Consider the following 22,924-nt stretch of genomic DNA (forward strand, 5'->3'; position numbering starts at 1 on the left):
CCCTACAACTGCGTCTGTACCAGCGACCTCTCTGAAGAGTATTCATACCTTAAACATGGATACCACCAAATGTCCATGACCCTCAACAACTGATACTGAAAAAGATGAAGAAGGCTTTAAGATGGTAAACTCAGCTAAGCGTAGAAGACAGAGAACAAAAAGTCCACCAGATTCAGCTATAATACATCAAACCGATACCACGAACAACTCTTCAAGAAATCCAGCCTATTCTCCGGTAATTATTCAACTAATTCCCCAATCTGATAATTGCTTGTTTAACAACTGTGATCTACCAAAGTTGCGAGTTTCCCTTTTCAAGACCATTAGTTGTAACTTTAATATGAATATAAACAGATCAGGATCCCTAGATATCCTTTTGAACGATTCCACATCAGTTAAAAAGGTAATGGAGCTGAAAAGTGTTGAAAATATTGTTGTCACAGCCCATCTGTGGTCCCCCAAGCCCGATACAAACAAAGATAATCCTCTACAATGTCCCCAAATAGTTTCTAAACTCGGACCTGATGGAAGTATTGATGAACGAAAAAGGTGAATGCATTCCGGTCTCTAGTTTCCATACCCTTGGTCGCGAAACCACGGAAACCTCAAACTTTAAAACTGTGTTGTTTGAGCTTCAAGGACAATTTAATATTGACAAAGTGTTCCTCTTTGGCCAACAAAAATCTTTCAAGCCTTACAAAGAAAAGTCCATTACACTGTACTAAATGTCTAAAGCTTGGGCACTCAGATAAATACTGCAGAGAGGATTCCAACATTTGTAAGATTTGCCTAACCAAGGACCATAATGAGTCGAACCGTGAATCTGACCCAGTATGTTCTAATTTTAAGGGTAAACATCAGTCCCCAGATGAAAGAAACTGTTCGAAATACAAACAAAGGGCAGAGATACTAAGAATAGCAAAAGAACAACAACTTCCAATCCCTTTTGTAGCAATGCGAGTCCCAAGGACGCCAATAGTCCCCCGTCCCCCAACAGGCCCCAGGCCACCAACAGCCCCTGAACCACCAACAGGCCCCAGACAACCAGCAGCCCCCAGGACACCAACAGTTCCCAATGCTTCCCCTAGTGTTGAAAATTTTCAGAATAATCTCATCCGAGATAAAACTAATCCATGGTTCCCCGTGATACCAAGTGTCCCTCATAAAACCCTGAGGAACCCCTTTCGGGAAATCCTGCACGAGGAAAGACATCACGACCGACAAAGCTACCTGGAATTACTCCCCACAGATTTCACAGTTTTTCCAAAGGCTTTGGAAGATGAATCGACCATATACTTTAAATTAGCCAGCTTTACAGTTATCTCTATGCTCATCTCCCAATTATATTTACTTGCCACTACCTCTACGCTCTAGAATTAATATCCCAACACCTACTAGAAACTACAGCTCTGCAAATATAACCTATTTTGTCGATTGCCTAAGAACCACTGACTGGTCCGATGTCTTAAATTGTCAAGAGGTAAATTCTGCCACAAATAGTTTTGCGCAAAGGCTTAGTGAGATTATCCATTCAACTTTTCCTAATCGTAAACCTAACCGGAAAACTATTTCTCTTTGTCCCTGTATGTCATATAGCCTCATTGTCTCCTCATATCGTAAAAACAAATTATATAAGTTAGCTTGTAGAAACAGTAGGGACATTGGACTTTCAAATTATAAAAAAAATTAAATTTAATACACTAAACTCATCCATGAAGCGAGTAAAAATTATTGTTATACGCAAATCTTCAATTGCAAAGGAAACCTGAAAAAGATTTGGTCTACCATTAATGATATACTCTCAAAAAATAGAAAATCAAAGTCTATACCTATTCGGTTTAAAGACACAAATGGTAGATTAATTGACCCTTTACATGCACCTGACACATTTAATAATTATTTTTTGAATATTCCTCATACTGACTCCCGCTCCTCCTTACAGGCTGTAGTCCCCTGCTTCAATCCTAGATCCATGTTTTTCTGTCCAACTGATAGCAATGAGGTACTTCAAATCATCGGTTCTCTCCCTAATAGTTTTACACCTGACTGTCATGGATTAAGTAATGAGCTCCTGAAGACCATTTCTCCTTTTTTTTACGAGCCCATCGAGCACATTGCCAACCTATCTTTCACCCACGGAGTTTTCCCTGATTTACTACAGTCAGCCATTGTTATTCCAGTTCTTAAAAAGGGCGATCCAACTGAGATAGGTAATTATCGTCCAATCTCAATCCTTCCTGTTATATCCAAAGTGCTCGAGAGAATCATCTTCAGACGTCTGTCTCCCTTTCTGTTCGACTGTCAGCGATCCGTTTCTTTGATTTCTCCGCACCAATATGGCTTTCGGTCGAAATTTTCAACTTCTCATGCTCTAATTGACGCCACACAGTTCATACGCTCACAACTCGACCTTAAAAAAACTGTATTGGGCTTATTTTTGGATTTTTCTAAGGCCTTTGACATGGTCGATCAAAGTATTTTTAAAAAGTAAATTAAATAGTTACGGTATTCGTGGTGTTCCCCTCTCTTGTTTTGATTCTTATCTATCTGGAAGGGTAGAGAGTGTGAGCCTAGGTGGAGTATCCTCTCAGCCCTTACCTGTTCGGAGGGGTGTCCCGCAAGGCTCCGTTATTGGCCCTATTTTCCACCTCAACTTCCACCTCAACTGCTAACCTATTATAATATTAATAATTCGGAAGCCCACTGTCTCCGTTCATCCAATAGAGCCTTTAAAATTCCTAAATGCGTTTCTAGTGCTGCCCAGCAATCTCCCATTTACAAATCTATTATTCAATGGAACAAATACCCTCCAGTGTTGAACTAGCCACAAGTTTCTGCAAGTTGTATAAAAATATAACAAAACTTGATAATATAATTTAATATTTCCATTATTAACCAACTTGCTTTAATTACCCATGTTTTATTCGTCTATTTTTTTTTCAGTGTTACTTTAATGTTTCTTTTTTTGGTCCTTAACAAGTTATATTCTAGGATCTTTATTATTATTGATGTTTGTGTTATGTTTTTTCGCGAATTAAATTGAATTGAATTGATTGAATTGAGTTGGGTTCCAACAGATTGCACAAAAAGATAGAATGAATACTGATTTTGACTTAATGAGATATTAAAAAATTACCTTCGATAGCATATTTCAAGAAAATGAAGGCATTCTGAAAAATCGGATCAGAATTTTCCTCTTCTAATACAAATGTTGCAAGCTTATTGATCATTTCTAATGCTAAGGCAAATATATTTGACCAGTCGTATGTCACTAGGTTATTGACCTCTTCAATGTCTATTCTTGCTGGTGGAGAAGAAAATAAAATGCCCAAAGTTTGGACGACACGGACCGAGTCTTTCTGAAAAAACAAAAGGATATTAATCATTATACTAAAACTAAGAATATTATGATAATTCAAAGAAATGTTCTAATAATTCGAAGATAGAATAGAATTTAACTATGGGTTGGTTTAAAAGGTTGATTTAGTTGAGAATTTTTCTAACAGCCCTTAAATTATACATCTTTTCTTGCAATTCCTGCCAAATATGGGGAAACATTCTATACAATCAAACTACGAGTATTCATACATTTCTTATATATATATATATATATATATATATATATATATATATATATATATATATATATATATATATATATATATATATATATATATAAAGTTTAGCTTTAAGAAACAAATAAAACCGTTTATTTGCTTTTCAAAAAAAAATGAGTTTTTTATCTTCGTTCTAATTCAAAGCGAATGTTAAAAAAAATAAGAGAACATGACGTTTATTTATTTTTTTTTTTTTGATGACAAACTCAAGTTTTCCCTGTTATCAGTTACCAATGTACTTAGTTCAATATTGCGTCCTTTATCAAATTCCACTATCTTATTTTACTGTTTCGCATGCCCACACATGCTGTCACAAAGAATTACAAGAAACACGAAATACGGTTACAGGAAGTGCAACCAACCGGTACTACAACTATTTTCCTGATTAAAAACAATTAAATTCCATTACAGGATCGTAGTTTGCCGTAGAATTAGACAACTTTAGCAGTCATTTTTATGGGCATGAAGCAAGAATAAAACACACACACCAAACGCATTCATTTACGAATATGGTGCCCCCGCAGGTTTCTTGTTTTAAATACCTATGGCCCTGAATGATTTCCTGCGGTTATCGACAATCCGTAAAACAGTAAGAAAAAAGAAGCAACACTTTAAGGCTTATCTGGTAATTGCTTCCAGGGGTGTTAGTCTTTGATTCTACAGCATATTATATAGGAATCTAGCCGCTGAAATACAAGTTACAACAGTGACCACTAATCCCTGCCGCACTAAACTGAAATTTTATGGGATGCAGGCTGTTGAACAATTTCGTCCGAATCCCACCTAGAAGAGACATTTTGAAAAGTTTAAACAGTATTTTGAAAATTCTATCTCAATACATATCAGATCAAGCTCAGACCAAAAAAAGGCACAAAAATAGGTCTAGCTCTTGCTTGAGGAATCTGACCTCCCCATTTCATATATCTGCTGATGACAAGAATTTAGGGACCCCGTTTACTCTTCCAATGGAGAGGTTAAATCGGTATCGAAATCCTAACAAGTATGAATAGGACATCAAACATACGTCAAGCCAGTTTGGTTGAAGTCTGGGCTATCTCTTTTGTTAGATATTCTGATAACTTGAAATAAACAGCCCCCCTCAGCCAATGAAGTCGGATTGCCTCCAAACCTCAATAATTCCATAGAGAGGTATGGTTTTTACGTCTATTTTGTTGATATCCAACGACCTCTTCTGGAGGATTTCCTGATAAACAGAGTTTAGAGATCCTCTCCCCCTAAAGAATCTGAATGACCAGGCCAGAAGACACTACGCGAAAACTAGTTCTCATTCTCCATCAAGTTTAATTGAAAAACAAAGCCGTTTAGCAGATGTCCTGATTACAAGAATTTCTGCCCTCATTACCGTAGTCTTGGACCCTGAAAGGTTACAATTATGACACTAGTTTTGGTTTTCAATATCAAAAGCCGGGTAAACTCTTTATTACATAGGCTATAGTTAAACCCGTGACGAGTATTTTGAGGTTCTACCCCCCCCCCCCCGCAGGATCAGAACGGGTACGAACCCCCAAAAAGCACAGCCAGGTCAGTTACTCTTATTTCCTACTATGTTTAACTGAGTTACAATAAACCCTTCTGCCACAAGTTCTGAAGACAAGAATTCAAGAATATTAGGGGGTTCACCCCCTAGTCAATACCTCGCTCTTTACGCTAAATTTCGAATTTTGTTCCAATTCTTTAAAAATGACCCTTAATCACAAGCCGTTAATTAGAATAAATAGCTCTTATGAAAGTACTAAAAAATCTTTGGTTTAAAGAGCGAGGTATTGACTAGGGGGCGAACCCAAACATATACGTAATAATTTCTGTTCGTTTTAAGTTTTGATGTTGCTCCTTTTTTTCATTTGAAACTTGTTTTTTTTATTATTTAATTTCTGATTTGTTTTAAATAATGCTGGGAAATCCGCCACCCCCTTTATAGCAATGTCCCTTCCCCCATAAAAACTTCCTCTATGGAAAGATCCTCCCACATAACCCCCCCCCCCCCAACCAGAAAAAATATCCTCTGAAAATGTCTGTATACTTCTCAATAACCATTACTATATGTAAACATTGGGTAAAATTCATAACTTTCAGCCCTCCCCCCGGGGGCTTTGGGGGATTAAGTCATCCTAAAAGACACATTTATTATATTTTCGACCATGATGAACAAAATGGATATCTCAAAGTTTTGATCGGGTGACTTTGGGAAAAAAATGAGCGTGGGAGGGGGCCTAGTTGCCCTCCATTTTTTTGGTCACTTAAAAAGGGCACTAAAACTTTGAATTTCCGTTCGAATGAGCCCTCCCATGATTTTCTAGGATCACTGGGTCGATATGATCACCCCTGGAAAAAAAGTAAATAAATAAACACGCATCCGTGATCTTTCTTCTGGCAAAAATACAAAATTCCACGTTTTTCCAGATAGGAGCTTGAAACCTCTACATCAGGGTTCTCTGATACGCTGAATCTGATGGTGTGATTTTCATTAAGGTTCTATAACTGTTAGGGGGTGTTTCCCCCTTTTTCAAAAATCCAGCAAATTTTCTCAGGCAAGTAGCTTTTGGTGGGAAAGACTGAACTTGGTGAAACTTATATATTTGAAATCAGCATTAAAATCTGATTCTTTTGATGTATCTATTGGTATCAACAATCCCGTTTTCTTGTGTTTCGGTTACTATTGAGCCGGTCGCTCCTTACTTACAGTTCGTTACCACGAACTGTTTGATTCAACAACAATTTCTAGTATATGTCATGAATAAACTAAATTAAAATACCAAAAATAGTGAAAATGAAATCTGAAAGTTTGAATTGGTTGAGTGAATGTTTATATAACCATATATATTTTTCGAAAATTAGCAAAAATCAGAAATTCAATTTTTTAATGAAAAGAAGGTTTGTATGAATTTATACATTTTTTGGTGGTGGCGAGTGTTAAATCTAAACTAAAGATATAACTTAAAAAAAGTTAATATATAGCTTAATACCTTTCCTTGAAGATGGAGCTGTCTTTGGGAATGAACAGATAGCAAAAGTTTGAATTTTTACGAACCAAAAGCGTTGTCAACTTAAAGAATTAGCCTTGCTTATTTATTTTCACACTTCAACATGGCAACACTGACGAAAATGTGGCTGTGCCTTACAAATCTCTAAATTTTAAAAAAGACAAAACAAAATACAAGAAAGTGGTAGTGTTCAGGCAAAAACAAAATTATATTTTGATGTCCTTGGTGGCCTCCTTTAAGGGACCCTTTTAAATCTTTAAAACAAGCAAGATTGGCTAGAGGTCCAAAATACACAACTGAGAAACTTGGTCTTAGTCCCCGTTATGTTCGATTGTGATCCAACCACCTCTTCTGCTGTATATTCTTGCGTCGAAAATTTAATAAGTTTCTCCACTTTATCACCTCCCCCAAAAAGATAGTATTGAGTTTTGACCCCCCCCCCCAAAAAAAAAACATAACTAATAAGCTAGATCTTGCTTCTAAGCAAATTTGGTTTAGATCTGACAAAACCTTCGAGTAGAAATTCTGACGACAAGAACCTAGGCATCCCTTTTCCATGCAAATTGATTTACCTAGGACCCATACAGTGACTTCCAACCAAGTTTCGTCAATGAGTGACATTTTCCTCCAGCAGATTTCTTGATGACAGGAGTTTAGGGACCCACTCCCGTTCCCACACATACCTTATCGGATACCGACCCTCAAGAGGCATAAATAGGACACTTCAGAATACAAACGGCGGAACAAAATTTTTCGACTTTTTATCTCTAAGTGTTACTGAGCTAATACCAAGGAAAAATCAATAACAAAAACAGAAAGGACAGAAATAAAAACTAAAAAACATTCGTCTTGGATTTGAGTAGATCAGTTCTCTAAATGATCTTAAATTAAATCAAATATTTAGTTTTGAGTGCGATAGTAAAGATATGCAACTTATTTTTTTCTCATTTTCGTTTTCTTCTATAATATTGAATTCACTTAATTTTTCCTTTCTTTTTTTCTACTCTTTGGGATATCAGTTTTTTCAGGATTCTTACCTTTTATTCCTGGTTTATTTTAATTATTTTTATAAACGGTATACGTTAAAATTTCAAAAAGACTGTTTCTATTTCCAGTATTTAGAAAATATTTCCAAATTAAGCCTTTTGTATAGCCTAATCAAGTGAGGGTTGAACATACAAAAACAAATACAGTATCAAACCAAATACCCAAGAGATTAATATAGTCTATGCTACACAGTTTTAGGTCAGTGCAGTCAGTTGTGACTGCACTGTTTAATGAAAGAGACTGAAGCAGTGTCACTTTTTAATTGTTAAAAGTAATCTTCACATTATCAAGGTCAGATTTCAGTGTCTTAAGTAAGGATTCGATACCAAGTTCTGCAGTAAGGGCACCAGCATGTCTCAAACTCAAAATAGTGTAATCATCTGTAAACAATTTTGGTAATCATTCGGAAAAGATAAAGGACCTAATTTAGTTCCTTAGGTAGACTTATAAGAATTCTGGTAAATTAGACACATCCCCATAAATAAGAAGGACACCATACTCCTGACCAGACAAAAAAAAATCCTAGCATTCCCACTATTAGCTTCAACAAGACTCCTGGCTTTATTAAGAACATTTGAGTGGCGTAGAATGTCCAAAGCTTCTGAAATATCAGCTAAAATAGCAACTGCAAACCATCCTTTAGTTTCTAAATGCTTCAAATGGTATCTATCGTCAATACAAGGCTGTTCTATGTTCCGGCCTTAAGCCAAACTGATTTGGATCAATATTATCTTTCATATGTTTAAATATAAACATTGAAAAATTTCAATGCTTATATTTCGCTTTTGCATTTTCAAGGGCACATAAATTAAGTCTAAACTTAAACTTGGAGTAAACACTTTCTGTATTCTCTAACTCATGTAGGATGAAATTAAGTAAGGTCAATTAGTGATTTCAATGATTAGTTATTCGATCGCATAATCAGTTATTCAAAGAGCACAAAGATGAACAATAGCTAACTGAGATCTAAAAAATTGGCTTTGTGTTGCGGAAAGACCGTAATTACTCAACGTCCCACCCTTTCTTTTCAAGGAGCGAGGGCACTACTTTCTTCTCTAAGAAGTTCTTAGCAGATATGCACATATTGAATTAGGAGTGAATAAGGATTGAGTTCTATCCCCATTTATATGGATCAGTTTGATGGACTTAAGTAGCACAGCAAAGACTATGGGAGAACACAGAACCAAATGGGGAAGTGAAACTCTCCTAGACTTAGATTATACTGATGACTTGAACATCCTAGATGAAAATGTTAGAAAAATGAATAAATTTTTGGAGGTACTGTACGTTCAGGGTGCATGAATAGGTTTGAAAATTAATGTTAAGAAGACTGTGTCGCCAAGACTGGGAATAAATGGAGGTGAAGAGGTAATGCTGGGTAACGAGAAGAACGATCAAATGGACAGCTTTATTTACCTCGGTAGTACTATTAGTAAAGATGATGGGTGTAATGAAGATGTTAAAAGTAGAATAGCCATGGCCCAGAGAGTTCTTTCACAGCTAAAAATTGTTTTGAAAAAAAGCAAGATAAGTTTGAATGAAGATTAGAATAATCGAAGCTACAGTGATGACAGTGGTCAAGTATGGTTCTGAGGCGTGGACACTCCGAAAGATGGAGGAGAATTTGTTAGACGTTTTCCAGAGAAAATGTCTACGGATTTTTTTAGAAGCCCGATTGACTAACCCTATTTCAAACACTAGGCTCTACGAAGAATGTGGTTCAATCCTGCTCTCTAGGGCTATAATAAGAGAAAGGATGAGATTGCTAAGACACGTTCTCCGGATGAATGATAACAGATTGCCTACGACTGCCCTCGTCGGCCAACCATCTAGGGTCAAACGAAAAGCAGGTCATCACGAATGAGGTGTAAGGGGGTCGTAAGGATATATTTAAGGGAAATTGAAACTTCCTGGGTGGGTGTGAAAAGGGAGGCTTTGAACTGAATGGGATGGAGGAGGAGCGTGAGTAGCTGTGTAGGACCCATTCGGCTTGGTGCTGTAGTGAGTTGTTAGTAGTAGTAGCAGTAGTATTTACCTTATTAATTATTATCATATGGTCAGTGAGATTGGTGTTCCTAAAGTCAAACGATATAGCTTCTTAGAAATCTTCTACCTAGAAGATATTTTCAGGTGTATTTTTGAAACCTTCATTTGAAGATTATTTTTCAAACATATTCGTGATTATCTTAAATAGGGTCCACGTAATTTTCCATAGTCGTAGATTTTCAAATGTTCTTTTTGATTCATCCTCATCACCAATTCCAGTTCATCGTAGTTAAGTTATGTAAAGAAATGGGCAATCTTACCTTAATTTGCCGGGAAATTTGTGTTCTTGTTAATACCGCACAAACCAATTGCAATGCTGTTGGAAGCACTTCTAAATTGCTCTCACTTATCTGATATAGAGCAGTGCGCAAAACTTCATCAATAAGTTGCGAACTATTCATCGATACATCCGGAATAAAAGGGAGCAAAGTCTGTTAACATAGAAAGAAAAAAAAACTATAAAAAAAGGAGAAGCAATATCAAATTAACAAACATACGAATTTCCCTTTCTATTAAGGGCTGAAGGGGTTGAAATCTGTTCCTTTCCTCTGGGATCGGTTCTCAAACAACCCAAAGAAAACTTTGACCAAACATCTTGAACCCAGAATTCTCATGTGACTGTCTCACGAATTCGAGAAGAAAATTCACATTTTGAAAATAAAAGACGGTTTTATGCTGTGCTATTAATTGATTGAACTCAAAACAAAATTCCTTCGCAAAAAAAGATGGATAAATCAACTTTCTATTTTTGAATCCTTGAACGAGAATCATCGGAAGCCTACCTTCAAATATGAAAAAAAAACCTGAGTAAGTGACAGCATGGGGATCCAGTCACAAAATTTGTTTTGTTTTACAACTTCTTAATTCAGCTTCATTAATGAATAGCCCTGTTTTAGAATCAATAGGAGAGGGCTTTTGGGAGATACTTTCGTCTTTTTATGACACCAAAAAACTTGAATGATCAGTGCTAATTAGGTTTAATAAATGCTAGCTTCATCAATAGCAACAAGTTGCTAGGTGTCAGAAAAAATTAAATTGAGTCCAAAAGGTTGCAAAAGAAAAAAATCGAGGATTTGTTCTCTATATAAATTCAATATTTCTGGGGCGAGGAAACACCTTAATCTAAAGTGGTTTTCAAAAATGTAATTCTAATTTTTTTATGAGTAAGATGTTACAAAGTAAGATGTTCACTGAATTAAAAACAAAAATACAAATCCGACTAAAATAAAGGATTCTTGATTCATAAATAATTTAATCCAATATACTATATATTGATAATCTAAGATGAAACTCACTATAAGCCATTTATCAAATACTATGATGCTCCCAGCTTGACAGTATAATATACGTTTTTGACAGTTACACAACTACAAATGGATTAATTATTCGGGGGAAAGGATTGGCCGATAGAATCATTTCTGCCTAAACACAGATACCGTTTGGGTTATAGATAACTGCTAAATAGTTCGACTCTATTGGGATTATAGTTATACTTTTCAGAGTAAAATTCGTAATTAAGTACTCTTTTAAGATAATCAGCATAATAATGAAACCGTCATTGTATTTAATGAAGAAGCAAATAAACTTTCAAATGGGGATCAGTCCATTTATTTAGCCAGTGAGAACAGGTACAAAAGTCTAGATATTTCGATCATATATACAGCGATCGTCATCAACAGAAATACTAAAGTATTATAATTAAGACTGACATATTTATACAAAACAAAATAATTAACTTCCAGTTCATTCAAAGTTTTGAGATATAGATTTTCTTCTTTAATCTTTCCTAAATATAAAATAAATTTCCAGTAAATTTATTTTAATACTTTAGTAATTAATTTTTTTAAATTATTACATTATTATTATTAAATTATTATTATAAATTATTATTAAACTATTAATATTAAATAATTAATAAATTACTAAAATTATTTAAATTAAATTCATTTACTTTATTTTTAAGTGATAAACCACGCTTCTATTCAGGGATGAGATTGATTGGCTCCGTGATATTTTTAATACAAGAAATTAATATTTTACAATTATTTTGTCTAAGAAATCAATTACCTTTTAATTAAAAATACACAGGCCTATTTGGCAGTAATGATGAAATTAGTCCATTAATAGAACTTTTAAATAGTATTTTAAGGGTTTGATAAATAACTAGCAGATCCACTGAAGAGAAATCTCGGGGCATCGAAACTAATTAAAGAGCTAGATACAGGAAAGGGGCTTCCTATGAGTAACGGGGACATTAGATCGGCCGGCAAAAACTAGAATCCATTATGAAGTATTTTAGGACTTTGAGTTAGTTGCATCATTCAAAGTTATCAGCTCTGTAGCATTAGTTTGTAGCAACTGGGAACCACCACATGTCTCATCTTCAATATAAAGGGAACTTAGATATCCATAAGGATATCAGATATTCGACTATGAAATAGACATTGAAAGTGGAATTACATTCTACTTTATTCGTCAGGCTAGCTGATTTCAGCTTTGCCATAAATACTAAAAAGATATAAGATTTGTACGAACCTTAGAACAACATTTTCGAAGATTGTCACATGATTCTATAGAATTCACGTTTAATTTTTGCTCCCCGTCTTTTAAATTAACAAGATTACAAACGGAAAGCGCTGTTGTCAAAGCAGGATCCTCTAAAAACTCATTGGCAGCAGTATTTAATCCTGAAAAATAAAAGAATTAAATTCAACAATCGAAGAAAGAAATAGGAGAGAAAGAAAACCCACTAATCCAAGAAGTATATTTTCATTTTATCCTCATTTAACCGTTTCGCCTATTTCCAAATTTTCCATACATACATCTATACATTTGACTGCAAATAAAGCGACACTAACTTGGAAACACTAATAGTTTTAGGTTTGAAATTACTTGTAGATAAACATCTAATATGCCTTCAGTACAAGTACAAATTTAAACTCACTAGAGCACCTGCTGGTCCGCGGGGATTATTTTCGTCAGCTAGATTTTTTTGTACGGTCTAAAAAAGATTGACAGCCATTTGGGGCAGCTTGCTTCCCATTGTATTTTTCACCCCCTTCAAATTCGCCCCATTTTGCTTCAGACTAGCGCAAAGTGGACGGAAACTTTTCAAAAACTTCAGACATCATACCAAGAGGCGCGTTTTAAAGGGTCATGGTTTTCAGGTGGTTTAAAAACGGAGAATCGATCGAATCGATGGAAGATGAATTGGGGTCTTTTATCTGGGGGTCTCCACTTGCCTTCAAATGCCTCACTAAACTCATACACTACTTGAATTACCCTTTTCCTATCCCAATCTACCTTACTTCTTGCCCTAGAATGGATTATAGATTATCTGTCAACAACTGAAATGACATCACTTACAAAATTCTGAAAAAGACTTATGCCAGCTTTACCTCTCACTCAGACTATCTGTCTTGTTTTTTTTTTCAATTATCCATGGCTCTCAACTTTTTCATCACAGTCCACCAACTTGACCATGTCCTGCGGAAATGGTCAGTCATAAGTCTTTGAAAACCTTTCATTTCGGATCTCCAGTGGCCTACAAATGGCTCTTAGAACTCATAGAATATTTGAATTACCCTTATCTACCATATCTATCCACCTTATTTCTGCCCTAGGATAGATGGGAGATAGACTATTTATCAACAAGTTAAATTACATCATTTTTATACAATCCTGAAAAAGGCTTATGCCAGCTTTGCCTCTCACTCAGAGTATCTGACTTGGCCTTTTCTCCATTTAGCCATGACTTTCAACTTTTTCATCACAGTCCACCAAGCTGATTTTAATGCAAAAAATGATTCAGAGACGACGAAAATATGTATAAAACGGTTTCGAAAGTAATGTCACAAGAGCAACATGATTAAAGAGAGACAGATGACAACTTTATGGAGCAGATAGAAAAGGATATTTTTTCTAGGAATAAATCATTATTGGCGCCAAGTCTGGTATTCTCGAGACCCCGAAACAAAGCACCAAAGCCGTGAATGGGTCCACCTTAGCCCAAGGCCTTCACCAAGGCCTAAAGGGGTGAATGCTGAATTAAAACCAAACACATAGTCATTTGCCTCTTTGATTATTAGGGAATCATTCACAGAGAGTTTGTCCCTTGAGGTCAAACAGCAAATCGGGATGTTCCTGAAGTACTTCAAGAAAGGGTCATGTATCTTAGACAAAGGATGAAAAGCAACTGAGTGCTGCATGACGAAAGTGCGGTTTATCACACGACGATTTAAATTTGTCAGGATTTGAGAACCACAGAGATTCCTTTGGCTCTTCAGACCCTTTATTCATCCTACTTGAGGCCTTGTGGCTTTTTTCTGTTTCTGTGACTACAAATCTGCTTCAAAGTACGACATTTTGATTTTAAATGTCGACATTGATGATTAAAAAATATAAATGTTTTTACTTTTATTACTTAAATAAATCAAATAATATTAACATTTTGATTACTAAATATCAGTATATCTAAATTAAACTGACAATGCACATTCATTTGTATTTTTTCAGTAAAGTGCAAATTTTGTTCTGGCATTGGGAAGGCATAGGGGTTTTGTGACCAACTTATGTTAATTTCTGCTCGTTTTGAGCTTGACTCGGTTAATTATTATAATTTCTGTTCGTTTTGGGTTTCATTTATTTATCGATGCTGATTTTGGGTAGTTTCACGCTTGGTAGATTATTTGATTTGATTTTTGCTCATTTTTTGTTTAATGGAGTTCTTTACTTTTCTTTGAAAAACTTATTTTGTGGAAAAAGTTTTTTATATTAATTTCTGTTCGTTTTATATCGACATAATCTTTTCAGAGAAAAAGAAAGTAATACTTTAAAACTTTTCGTTTTTTAAGACTTTATAGTTTGGCCTGCTATTTGTGTGCTGGAAAAAAATTTTCAGCAATTTTTAACAACATACACCCTTTTAAAAATCTGGACACAAATAGTGCTGTTTAATTTAGTTTCATACCTCCTCTGGTTGACCTGAAATGGAAAACTTGATACCATTCGCAAGAAATTTACTTTATTTGATAGCTTGGATACCCTTACGCTATTTTGATTTGGTTAAATTTTAAGAGTAGAAAGGGATGGGTTGGAAAGGGAATTAGTTGCCCTCAAATCACTTTCGACAATTAAAAAGGTCATCAGCCTTTTCTATTTTCAATTGAATGGGGCCTTTTCGAAGTTCCTACGACAACTCCTTCGATAAAAAGTGCCCTGGTGTAAACAACAACAACAACAACAAAATAATACATTATACCCACATCAATATTAGCTATAAAATGTAAAGCCTTCCAATCAATTTCGACTATTAAAAAGAACACTAGGCCTTTCAGTTTATAATCGAATGAGCCCTTTTGGAAACGACAACTCTTTTTATAAATACATTATATGCCCCCAGGTCATAAATTACAACCCTTACCCTAAGGTCTGTTAGGGTGGTTGTCATCCTCTAAGACCGAATTTCTAGAACTTTCAACTACGTTAAACAACATGGCTACCTCAAAATTTTGATTGGATGTGTTTGGGGAAATGGTGGGACTGAGAGGGGTGTTAGTCGCCTTCCAAACACTTTCGACTATTAAAAAGGTCACAAGCCACTCCTATTTTCAATTCAATGAGCGCTTCTCGAAGTTTCTACGACAGCTTCTTCAATACGAAGTGCCCTGCTCTAAAGGAAAAAATTAATAAATAGTACATTATGCCAACATCGTTCTTATATTCCCCCAGGGCATAACTTAAAACCCTTGGCCTGAGGGTTGTGGGGGAGAGTCCTCCTCTTTGCTTAGCCCCCGTTTCTTGTCTTATTCTCGATTATCTTCGTTCTTTGCTTACACAGCGCAATCGCTCTGCCTATAATTTGTAAAACAACTTTATATATAGACCTCATATGCCCCCAGGACATAAATTAAAATCCTTGCAATGAGGCTTGTGAGAGGGTTATCATCCTATAAGATCTAATTTCCAGAACGTTCAACTACGTTGAACAAAATGGATATCTCAAATTTTTGATTGGATGTGTTTTGGAAAATGGTGGGCGCCAGAGGGGCGTTAGTCGCTATCCAATCACTTTCAACTGTTAAAAAAGGCACTAGCCCTTTCAATTTCAAATCGAATGAGCCCTTTTTCAAGTTTCTACGCAAAGCTTTCAATAAAGACTTTACATGCCCCCAGGGCATATATTATAATACTTACCCTGAGGGTTTTGGGGGAGTGTTCTCCTCAAAAATATATTTTCTATCTGGATATCAACTACGCCGAACAAAATGACTATCTCAAAATTTTTATTTGATGTGTTTGGGGGAATGATGGGCGTGGGAGGGGGGGGGGGTTTGTTGCCCTCCAATCACTTTCGACTATTAAAAAGGGCACTAGTCATTTGAATTTCCAAACGAATGAGCCTTTTTGAAGTTTCTACGACCATACCTTCTATAAAAACCTTATATGCCCCCAGGGCATAACTTAAAACCCTTGCCTTGAGTGCTGTGGGGGAGTGTCCTCCTCAAAAACATACTTTCTATCAGAAAATCAACTACGCTGAACAAAATGGCTATCTCAAAATTTTGATTCGATGTGTTTGGAGGAATGATGGGCGTGGGGGGGGGGCTAGGAGCCCTCCAATCACTTTCGACTATTAAAAAGGGCACTAGCCCTTCGAATTTCCAATCGAAAGAGCCTATTTTGAAGTGTCTACGACAACGCCTTCTATAATAACCTTATATGCCCCCAGGACATAACTTAAAACCCTTGCCCTGATTGTTTTGGGGGAGTGTTCTCCTCAAAAACCTATTTTCTATCGGAAAATCAACTACGCTGAACAAAATGGCTAGCAAAAAATTTTTATTTGGATGTGTTTGGGGGAATGCTGGGCGTGGGGGGGGCTAGTTGCCCTCCAATCACTTTCGACTATTAAAAAGAGCACTAGCCTTTTGAATTTCCAATCGAAAGAGCCTTCTGTGAAGTTTCTACGACAACGCCTTCTATAAAAACCGTATATACCCCCAGAGTTTAACTAAAAACCCTTGCCCTGAGGGTTGTGGGGAAGGGCCCTCCTCAAAAATATATTTTCTATCTGAAAATCAACTACGCTGAACAAAATGGCTATCTCAAAATTTTGATTTGATGTGTTTGGTGGAATGATGAGCATGGGGGGGGGGGGCTAGTTGCCCTCCAATCACTTTCGACTATTAAAAAGGGCACTGGCAATTTGAATTTCAAATCGAAAGAGCCTTTTTTGAGTTTTCTACGACAACGCCTTCTATAAAAACCTTATATACCCCCAGGGCATAACTGAATACCCTTGCACCGAAGGCTGTGGGGGATTGCCCTCCTCGATAAAATATTTTTGATGAGGAAATCAAGTATATTCAACAAAATGACACTCGACAACTTTTGAGTGAGGTGGTATGGGGACAGGAGGGGCGTGGGGGGGGGGCTAGTTGCTCTTCAATCACTTTCGATTATTAAGAAGGGCACTAGCCACTCCAATTTCCAATCGAATGAGCCCTTTTCGAAGTTTCTACGACAGCTCCTTCGATACGAAGTGCCTGTCGAAGAAAAAAAAAACACATTGTGGCCACATCGTTCTTTACTTAGGCAGCGTTAGCGCGCTGCCTATGATCGTCAAAACTTGAAGTAAAATGGATGCAATCGAATATTACACACACAAAAAAAACTCGGTTTCACAGAAACTGTACTGTAACCATAGAAAACATCATTTCTGTTTCACAGAAAAGGCAGAATGGCCTCACCAGTCAGATAGGAACGGCAAAAAAAAGCACAGGTTGAAGAAAATCAGAAAAATGAAGCCAACTGTTTAAACCGTAATATTTTGCAGAAACCCAACAGCTTCTACTTCGGGTAAAAAAGATTCTGGATCCATTTCCACACGAAAACAAAACCTCGTCACAGAAATGGCAAATTTACACACTTCTACGACTGACGGCAAAACGTGCTGACGATGCCTTCTTTCGAGACATCTTTCGGCGGTCACGAATACAACACATGTATTCCCAAATGATTCAAAATGGTCTGATTGTCATGTGTGGAGGATTTCTGCAGGAATTCATTTCCAATAAAGTAAACACAAACCCTTGCTTTTTGATGCTTGCTGACGAAACGGTAGATATTTCAATATATATATATATATATATATATATATATATATATATATATATATATATATATATATATACATATACATATATACATATATATATATGTCCAATTTCACCTTTTAGGCATTTCTTAGGAACCTTATCGCAATTCTGAAACTTATACAGTGCTTCTACACTCAAGAGCCCGGAATCTTAAAAACAAGTGAACGAACTCCTACCGGATTCGCAAAAACCACTTTCGACTATTAAAAAGGGCACAAGCCACTCCAATTTCCAATTGAATGAGCGCATTTCGAAGTTTCTACGACAACTTTTTCGATACGAAGTGCCCTGCTCTAAAGGAAAAAATTAATAAATAATACATTTTGCCAACATCGTTCTTATATCCCGCCAGGGCATAACTTAAAACCCTTGCCGTGAGGGTTGTGGGGGAGTGTCCTCTTCTTTACTTAGTCCCCGTTTCTTGTCTCGTTCTCGAGTGTCCCCGTTCTTTACTTAGACAGCGCGATCGTGCTGCCTATGATTTATAAAACAACTTTCTATATAAACCTTATATGCCCCCAGGGCATAACTTAAAACCCTTGCACTGAGGGCTCTGAGGGGGTTATCATCCTATAAGATCAAATTTCCAGAACGTTCAACTACGTTGAACAAAATGGATATATAAAAATTTTGATTGGATGTGTTTTGGAAAATGGTGGGCGTGAGAGGGGCGTTAGTCGCTATCCAATCAATTTCAACTATTAAAAAAGGCACTAGCCCTTTGAATTTCAAATCGAATGAGCCCTTTTTCAAGTTTCTACGACAAAGATTTCAATAAAAACCTTATATGCCCTAAGGTCATAACTTACAATCTTTGCCCTGAGAGTTGTGGGGAATTGTCCCCCTCAAAAAAATATTTTCTATCTGGAAGTGAACTACGCCGCACAAAATGACTATCTCAAAATTTTGATTGGATGTGTTAGAGGGAATCATACGCGTGGGAGGGGGGGGGTAGTTGCCCTCGAACCACTTTTGACTATCAAAAAGGACACTAGACATTTGAATTTCCAATCGAATGAGCCTTTTTGAAGTTTCTACGACCATACCTTCTATAAAAACCTTATATGCCCCCAAGTCATAAATTACAATCCTTTACTTGATGGCTGTGGGGGAGTATCCTTCTTTAAAACATCATTTCTATATGGAGATCAACTATGTTGAACAAAGAGGATATCTCACACTTTTTATTGATGGTGTTTGGGGAAATGGGGTGGCGGGGGGGGGGGCTAGGAGCCCACCAATCCATTTAGAAAGTAAATAATGGTAATAGACGTTCGAATTTCCAATCGTAAGAGCCTTTTTTGAAGTGTCTACGACAACGCCTTCTATAATAACCTTATATGCCCCCAGGACATAACTTAAAACCCTTGCCCTGATTGTTGTGGGGGAGTGTTCTCCTCAAAAACCTATTTTCTATCGGAAAATCAACTACGCTGAACAAAATGGCTATCAAAAAATTTTTAATTGGATGTGTTGGGGGGAATGATGGGCGGGGGGGGGGGGCTAGTTGCCCTCCAATCACTTTCGACTATTAAAAAGTGCACTAGCCCTTTGAATTTCCAATCGAAAGAGCCTTCTGTGAAGTTTCTACGACAACGCCTTCTATAAAAACCGTATATGCCCTCAGGGTATAACTTAAAACCCTTGCCCCGAGGGTTGTGGGGGAGAGTCCTCCTCAAAAAAATATTTTCTTTCAGGAAATCAACTACGCTGAACAAAATGGCTATCTCAAAATTTTGATTGGATGTGTTTGGTAGAATAATGGGCATGGGGGGGGGCTAGTTACCCTCCAATCAATTTCGACTATTAAAAAGGGCACTAGCCCTTTGAATTTCCAGTCAAATGAGCCTTTTTTGAAGTTTCTAAGACAACGTCTTCTATAAAAGTCTTATATGCCCCCAGGACATTACTTACAAGCTTTATCGTGTTGGTAGTGGGGAATTATCCTCCTCAAAAACATAAATTGTATCTGTAAATAAACTATTCTAAACAAAACGGCTAGCGCATTGTGTTGATTGGATGCGTTTGGGAAATGGTTTGCGTGAGGGAAGGCTAGTTGGCCTCAAATAACTTTCGACTATTAAAAAGGGCACTAGCCACTCCAATTTGCAATCGAATGAGCCTTTTTCGAACTTTCTACGACAACTCCTTCGATACGAAGTGCCCGTCGGAGAAAAAAAAACACATTGTGGCCACATCGTTCTTTACTTAGGCAGCGCTAGCGCACTGCCTATGATCGTCAAAACTTGAAGTAAAATGGATGCAATCGAATATTACACACACAAAAAAAAACTCGGTTTCACAGAAACTGTACTGTAACCATAGAAAACATCATTTCTGTTTCACAGAAAAGGCAGAATGGCCTCACCAGTCAGATAGGAACGGCAAAAAAAAAGCACAGGTTGAAGAAAATCAGGAAAAATGAAGCCAACTGTTTAAACTGTAATATTTTGCAGAAACCCAACAGCTTCTACTTCGGGTAAAAAAGATTCTGGATCCATTTCCACACGAAAACAAAACCTCGTCACAGAAATGGCAAATTTACACACTTCTACGACTGACGGCAAAACGTGCTGACAATGCCTTCTATCAAGACATCTTTCGGCGGTCACGAATACAACACATGTATTCCCAAATGATTCAAAATGGTCTGATTGTCATGTGTGGAGGATTTCTGCAGGAATTCATTTCCAAAAAAGTAAACACAAACCCTTGCTTTTTGATGCTTGCTGACGAAACGGTAGATATTTCAATATATATATATATATATATATATATATATATATATATATATATATATATATATATATATATATATATATATATATATATATATATATATATATATATATATGTCCAATTTCACCTTTTAGGCATTTCTTAGGAACCTTATCGCAATTCTGAAACTTATACAGTGCTTCTACACTCAAGAGCCCGGAATCTTAAAAACAAGTGAACGAACTCCTACCGGATTCGCAAAAACAGAGACCCTACGAAACAAGATGGCTCAAGCGCCATGATTCAGCTAGATGCTTTCTTGAGATCTATCGACCAATTTTGCGCTTTCTTAAAGAGCTTGAGGAGAATAGCAACCAGGAAATCTGAAAAAGCGTCGTAGTAACCGGATAGAATAAGTTGATTCCAGTTTATGATATGTCTCAATGATGTAATATATGTCTTTTCTGCCTGATACTTCTCTCGCACAAGACTCTTCAGTCAGTCGATTTCAATTTAACTGCCGTTCGCAAACACGCAAAAACTGTCAATTATAGAACAGCCTAATAGTGAGATTTGCTTCCACTGCTTTTGCTACTAATTTGAGGAAACTCAATATTTGCCCGTACTTAGGACTTGAAATGAATTGTCAAAGAACAAGAGGTGGGAAGACAATAGATCCGAACGATCCTGATCTGTTTGCTCACTATAAAGCCTCTCTAGTTATTCCTTTTCTAAATCACTTTATGTCACAACTGAAACAACGTTTTGAGCTTCTCCAGAAAGTTTTGTCACATTTCAGTATTCTTACACCTTCTAAAATTGTTTCTGCTGATCCTAAGACCATAAAATTGGAGTCTGCTTGAGTTATATGGTAATGTCCTGCCCGTCACATACTGCTTGATGCAAGAGGTTGAGGTTCGGTGCAGAAAACACATCTTTCCGATCACACAAAGGCCGTTTTGTGCTCTGTCTTATCTTCTGAAATATGACTCAAGCTTTTTCCCAAATCTTGCTATTTTTGTGACGTTGTCAGTAACTACTGTTACTCCATGAAAGAAGTTTCTCCACGCTCTATAAGGCTAAAAACTTGGCTAATAAGTTCAACTGGAAAAGAAAAGCTAACAGCTTGAACCTTGTTCTTCGGGGATGGGACCTTTATTTATTTTTGTATAGTTCCACCTATACATACAAAAATTTGTCAAGCAAAAACAATTCAAACAGTTACACAAATAAGCAATTTAACAAGGAAACTTCGGACTTTTTGAGCATTTCTATTGCCATAATTGAGAAGAGACTAATCTAATTATCTAACATATAACCAATTACAAAAGTGGTAGAATAGGATGGATACTCATGGATCCCTCTGAAATAGAACGCATCTCTAACTCCCCCCCCCCATTTGTTCTATATTCTATTTTGTTTTTTAATTTTTCACATTAAGTTCCTGTTTCTTTTTGTATATTTCAGGCTCAAGTTGTCCTCCCATCATTGCTGTCACTATACAATACCTTTACCTACGTGAATACCCACAATTACAAACTTCACCAAGTTTTCTTCAAAAGACACAAATTATGACATGTTTTTCTAGAGGAAAAAGTATACGCTACAGATTCATCCAATTATTTGAAAATATTCACAACAATGAGGAGCATAAATAATGCCTTTTCTTCCTTGTAGGTTTTATCTCTTTTTTCTATTCTTATATCTTGGTTTTTTACCATTGTTTTAAAGTATATTTTCAAAATTTACCCACTAAATTTTTGAAAACAATTTGTTTTAGTAATTTTTCAAAATAAAGTTCCTATAGTAATCTAAACCTACTATAATGTTCGGTTTTTGAAACTGACAAACTGTTTATCCAGAGTATTAGCTTCACTCCAATTAATCTTATGTTTGTCAGATTTTCATGTTATACATATTTCGCAGCAAACAAATATCCTCGTAGGTGATAGTTTCAAACACGGTATTATTAGGGGATGCTACAATATTAGATACACTTGAAGTAACATTATTTTTGTTTGAATTTTATGGTATACATACTTTGTAGCAAACAGATATACTCGTAGATGATAGTTTCAAACACCGGAGTTGACCTTATTTGAACAAGCTGCAGAATCCCAATTTGTATCTGTATTGAAAACTCAGCAACTTCTCGCCAAAGAGGAACTGTAGTAACCTCAACCAACTCTGCGAGAATCCAAAGTGTGTGTTCTATAAAATAAAAAGAAAGAAGCAAAAACCCGTAGCACTTTTAAAATGAGGGGCAGAATTCGAGGCTTATTTTCATAAGGTTCTCTAGGCGTATATGGTATCTAGTCAGTCAAAGTCTTCTGGA

The 22,924-nt window shown here is 36.3% G+C and overlaps 1 protein-coding gene across 2 annotated transcripts in view; it reads right to left on the bottom strand.

Moving 5' to 3' along the window:
- Positions 1 to 22,924, bottom strand: part of mei-41 (ATR serine/threonine kinase meiotic 41) — a 137,668-nt gene that overhangs the window by 88,860 nt on the left and 25,884 nt on the right. For both annotated transcript variants that reach the window (XM_089094682.1, XM_089094681.1), the window contains exons 3-6: positions 22,630 to 22,800; positions 12,248 to 12,399; positions 9,973 to 10,143; positions 3,137 to 3,359 (exon numbers count right to left, since the gene is read on the bottom strand). In XM_089094682.1, coding sequence (XP_088950808.1) covers positions 3,137 to 3,359; positions 9,973 to 10,143; positions 12,248 to 12,399; positions 22,630 to 22,800 — 717 coding nt within the window. The remainder of the gene's footprint in view (positions 1 to 3,136; positions 3,360 to 9,972; positions 10,144 to 12,247; positions 12,400 to 22,629; positions 22,801 to 22,924) is intronic.

Source organism: Artemia sp. Qi Xiang Cuo, chromosome 9, assembly GCF_049724085.1.
Source record: "Artemia sp. Qi Xiang Cuo chromosome 9, ASM4972408v1, whole genome shotgun sequence".
Lineage (NCBI taxonomy): Eukaryota > Metazoa > Arthropoda > Branchiopoda > Anostraca > Artemiidae > Artemia > Artemia sp. Qi Xiang Cuo.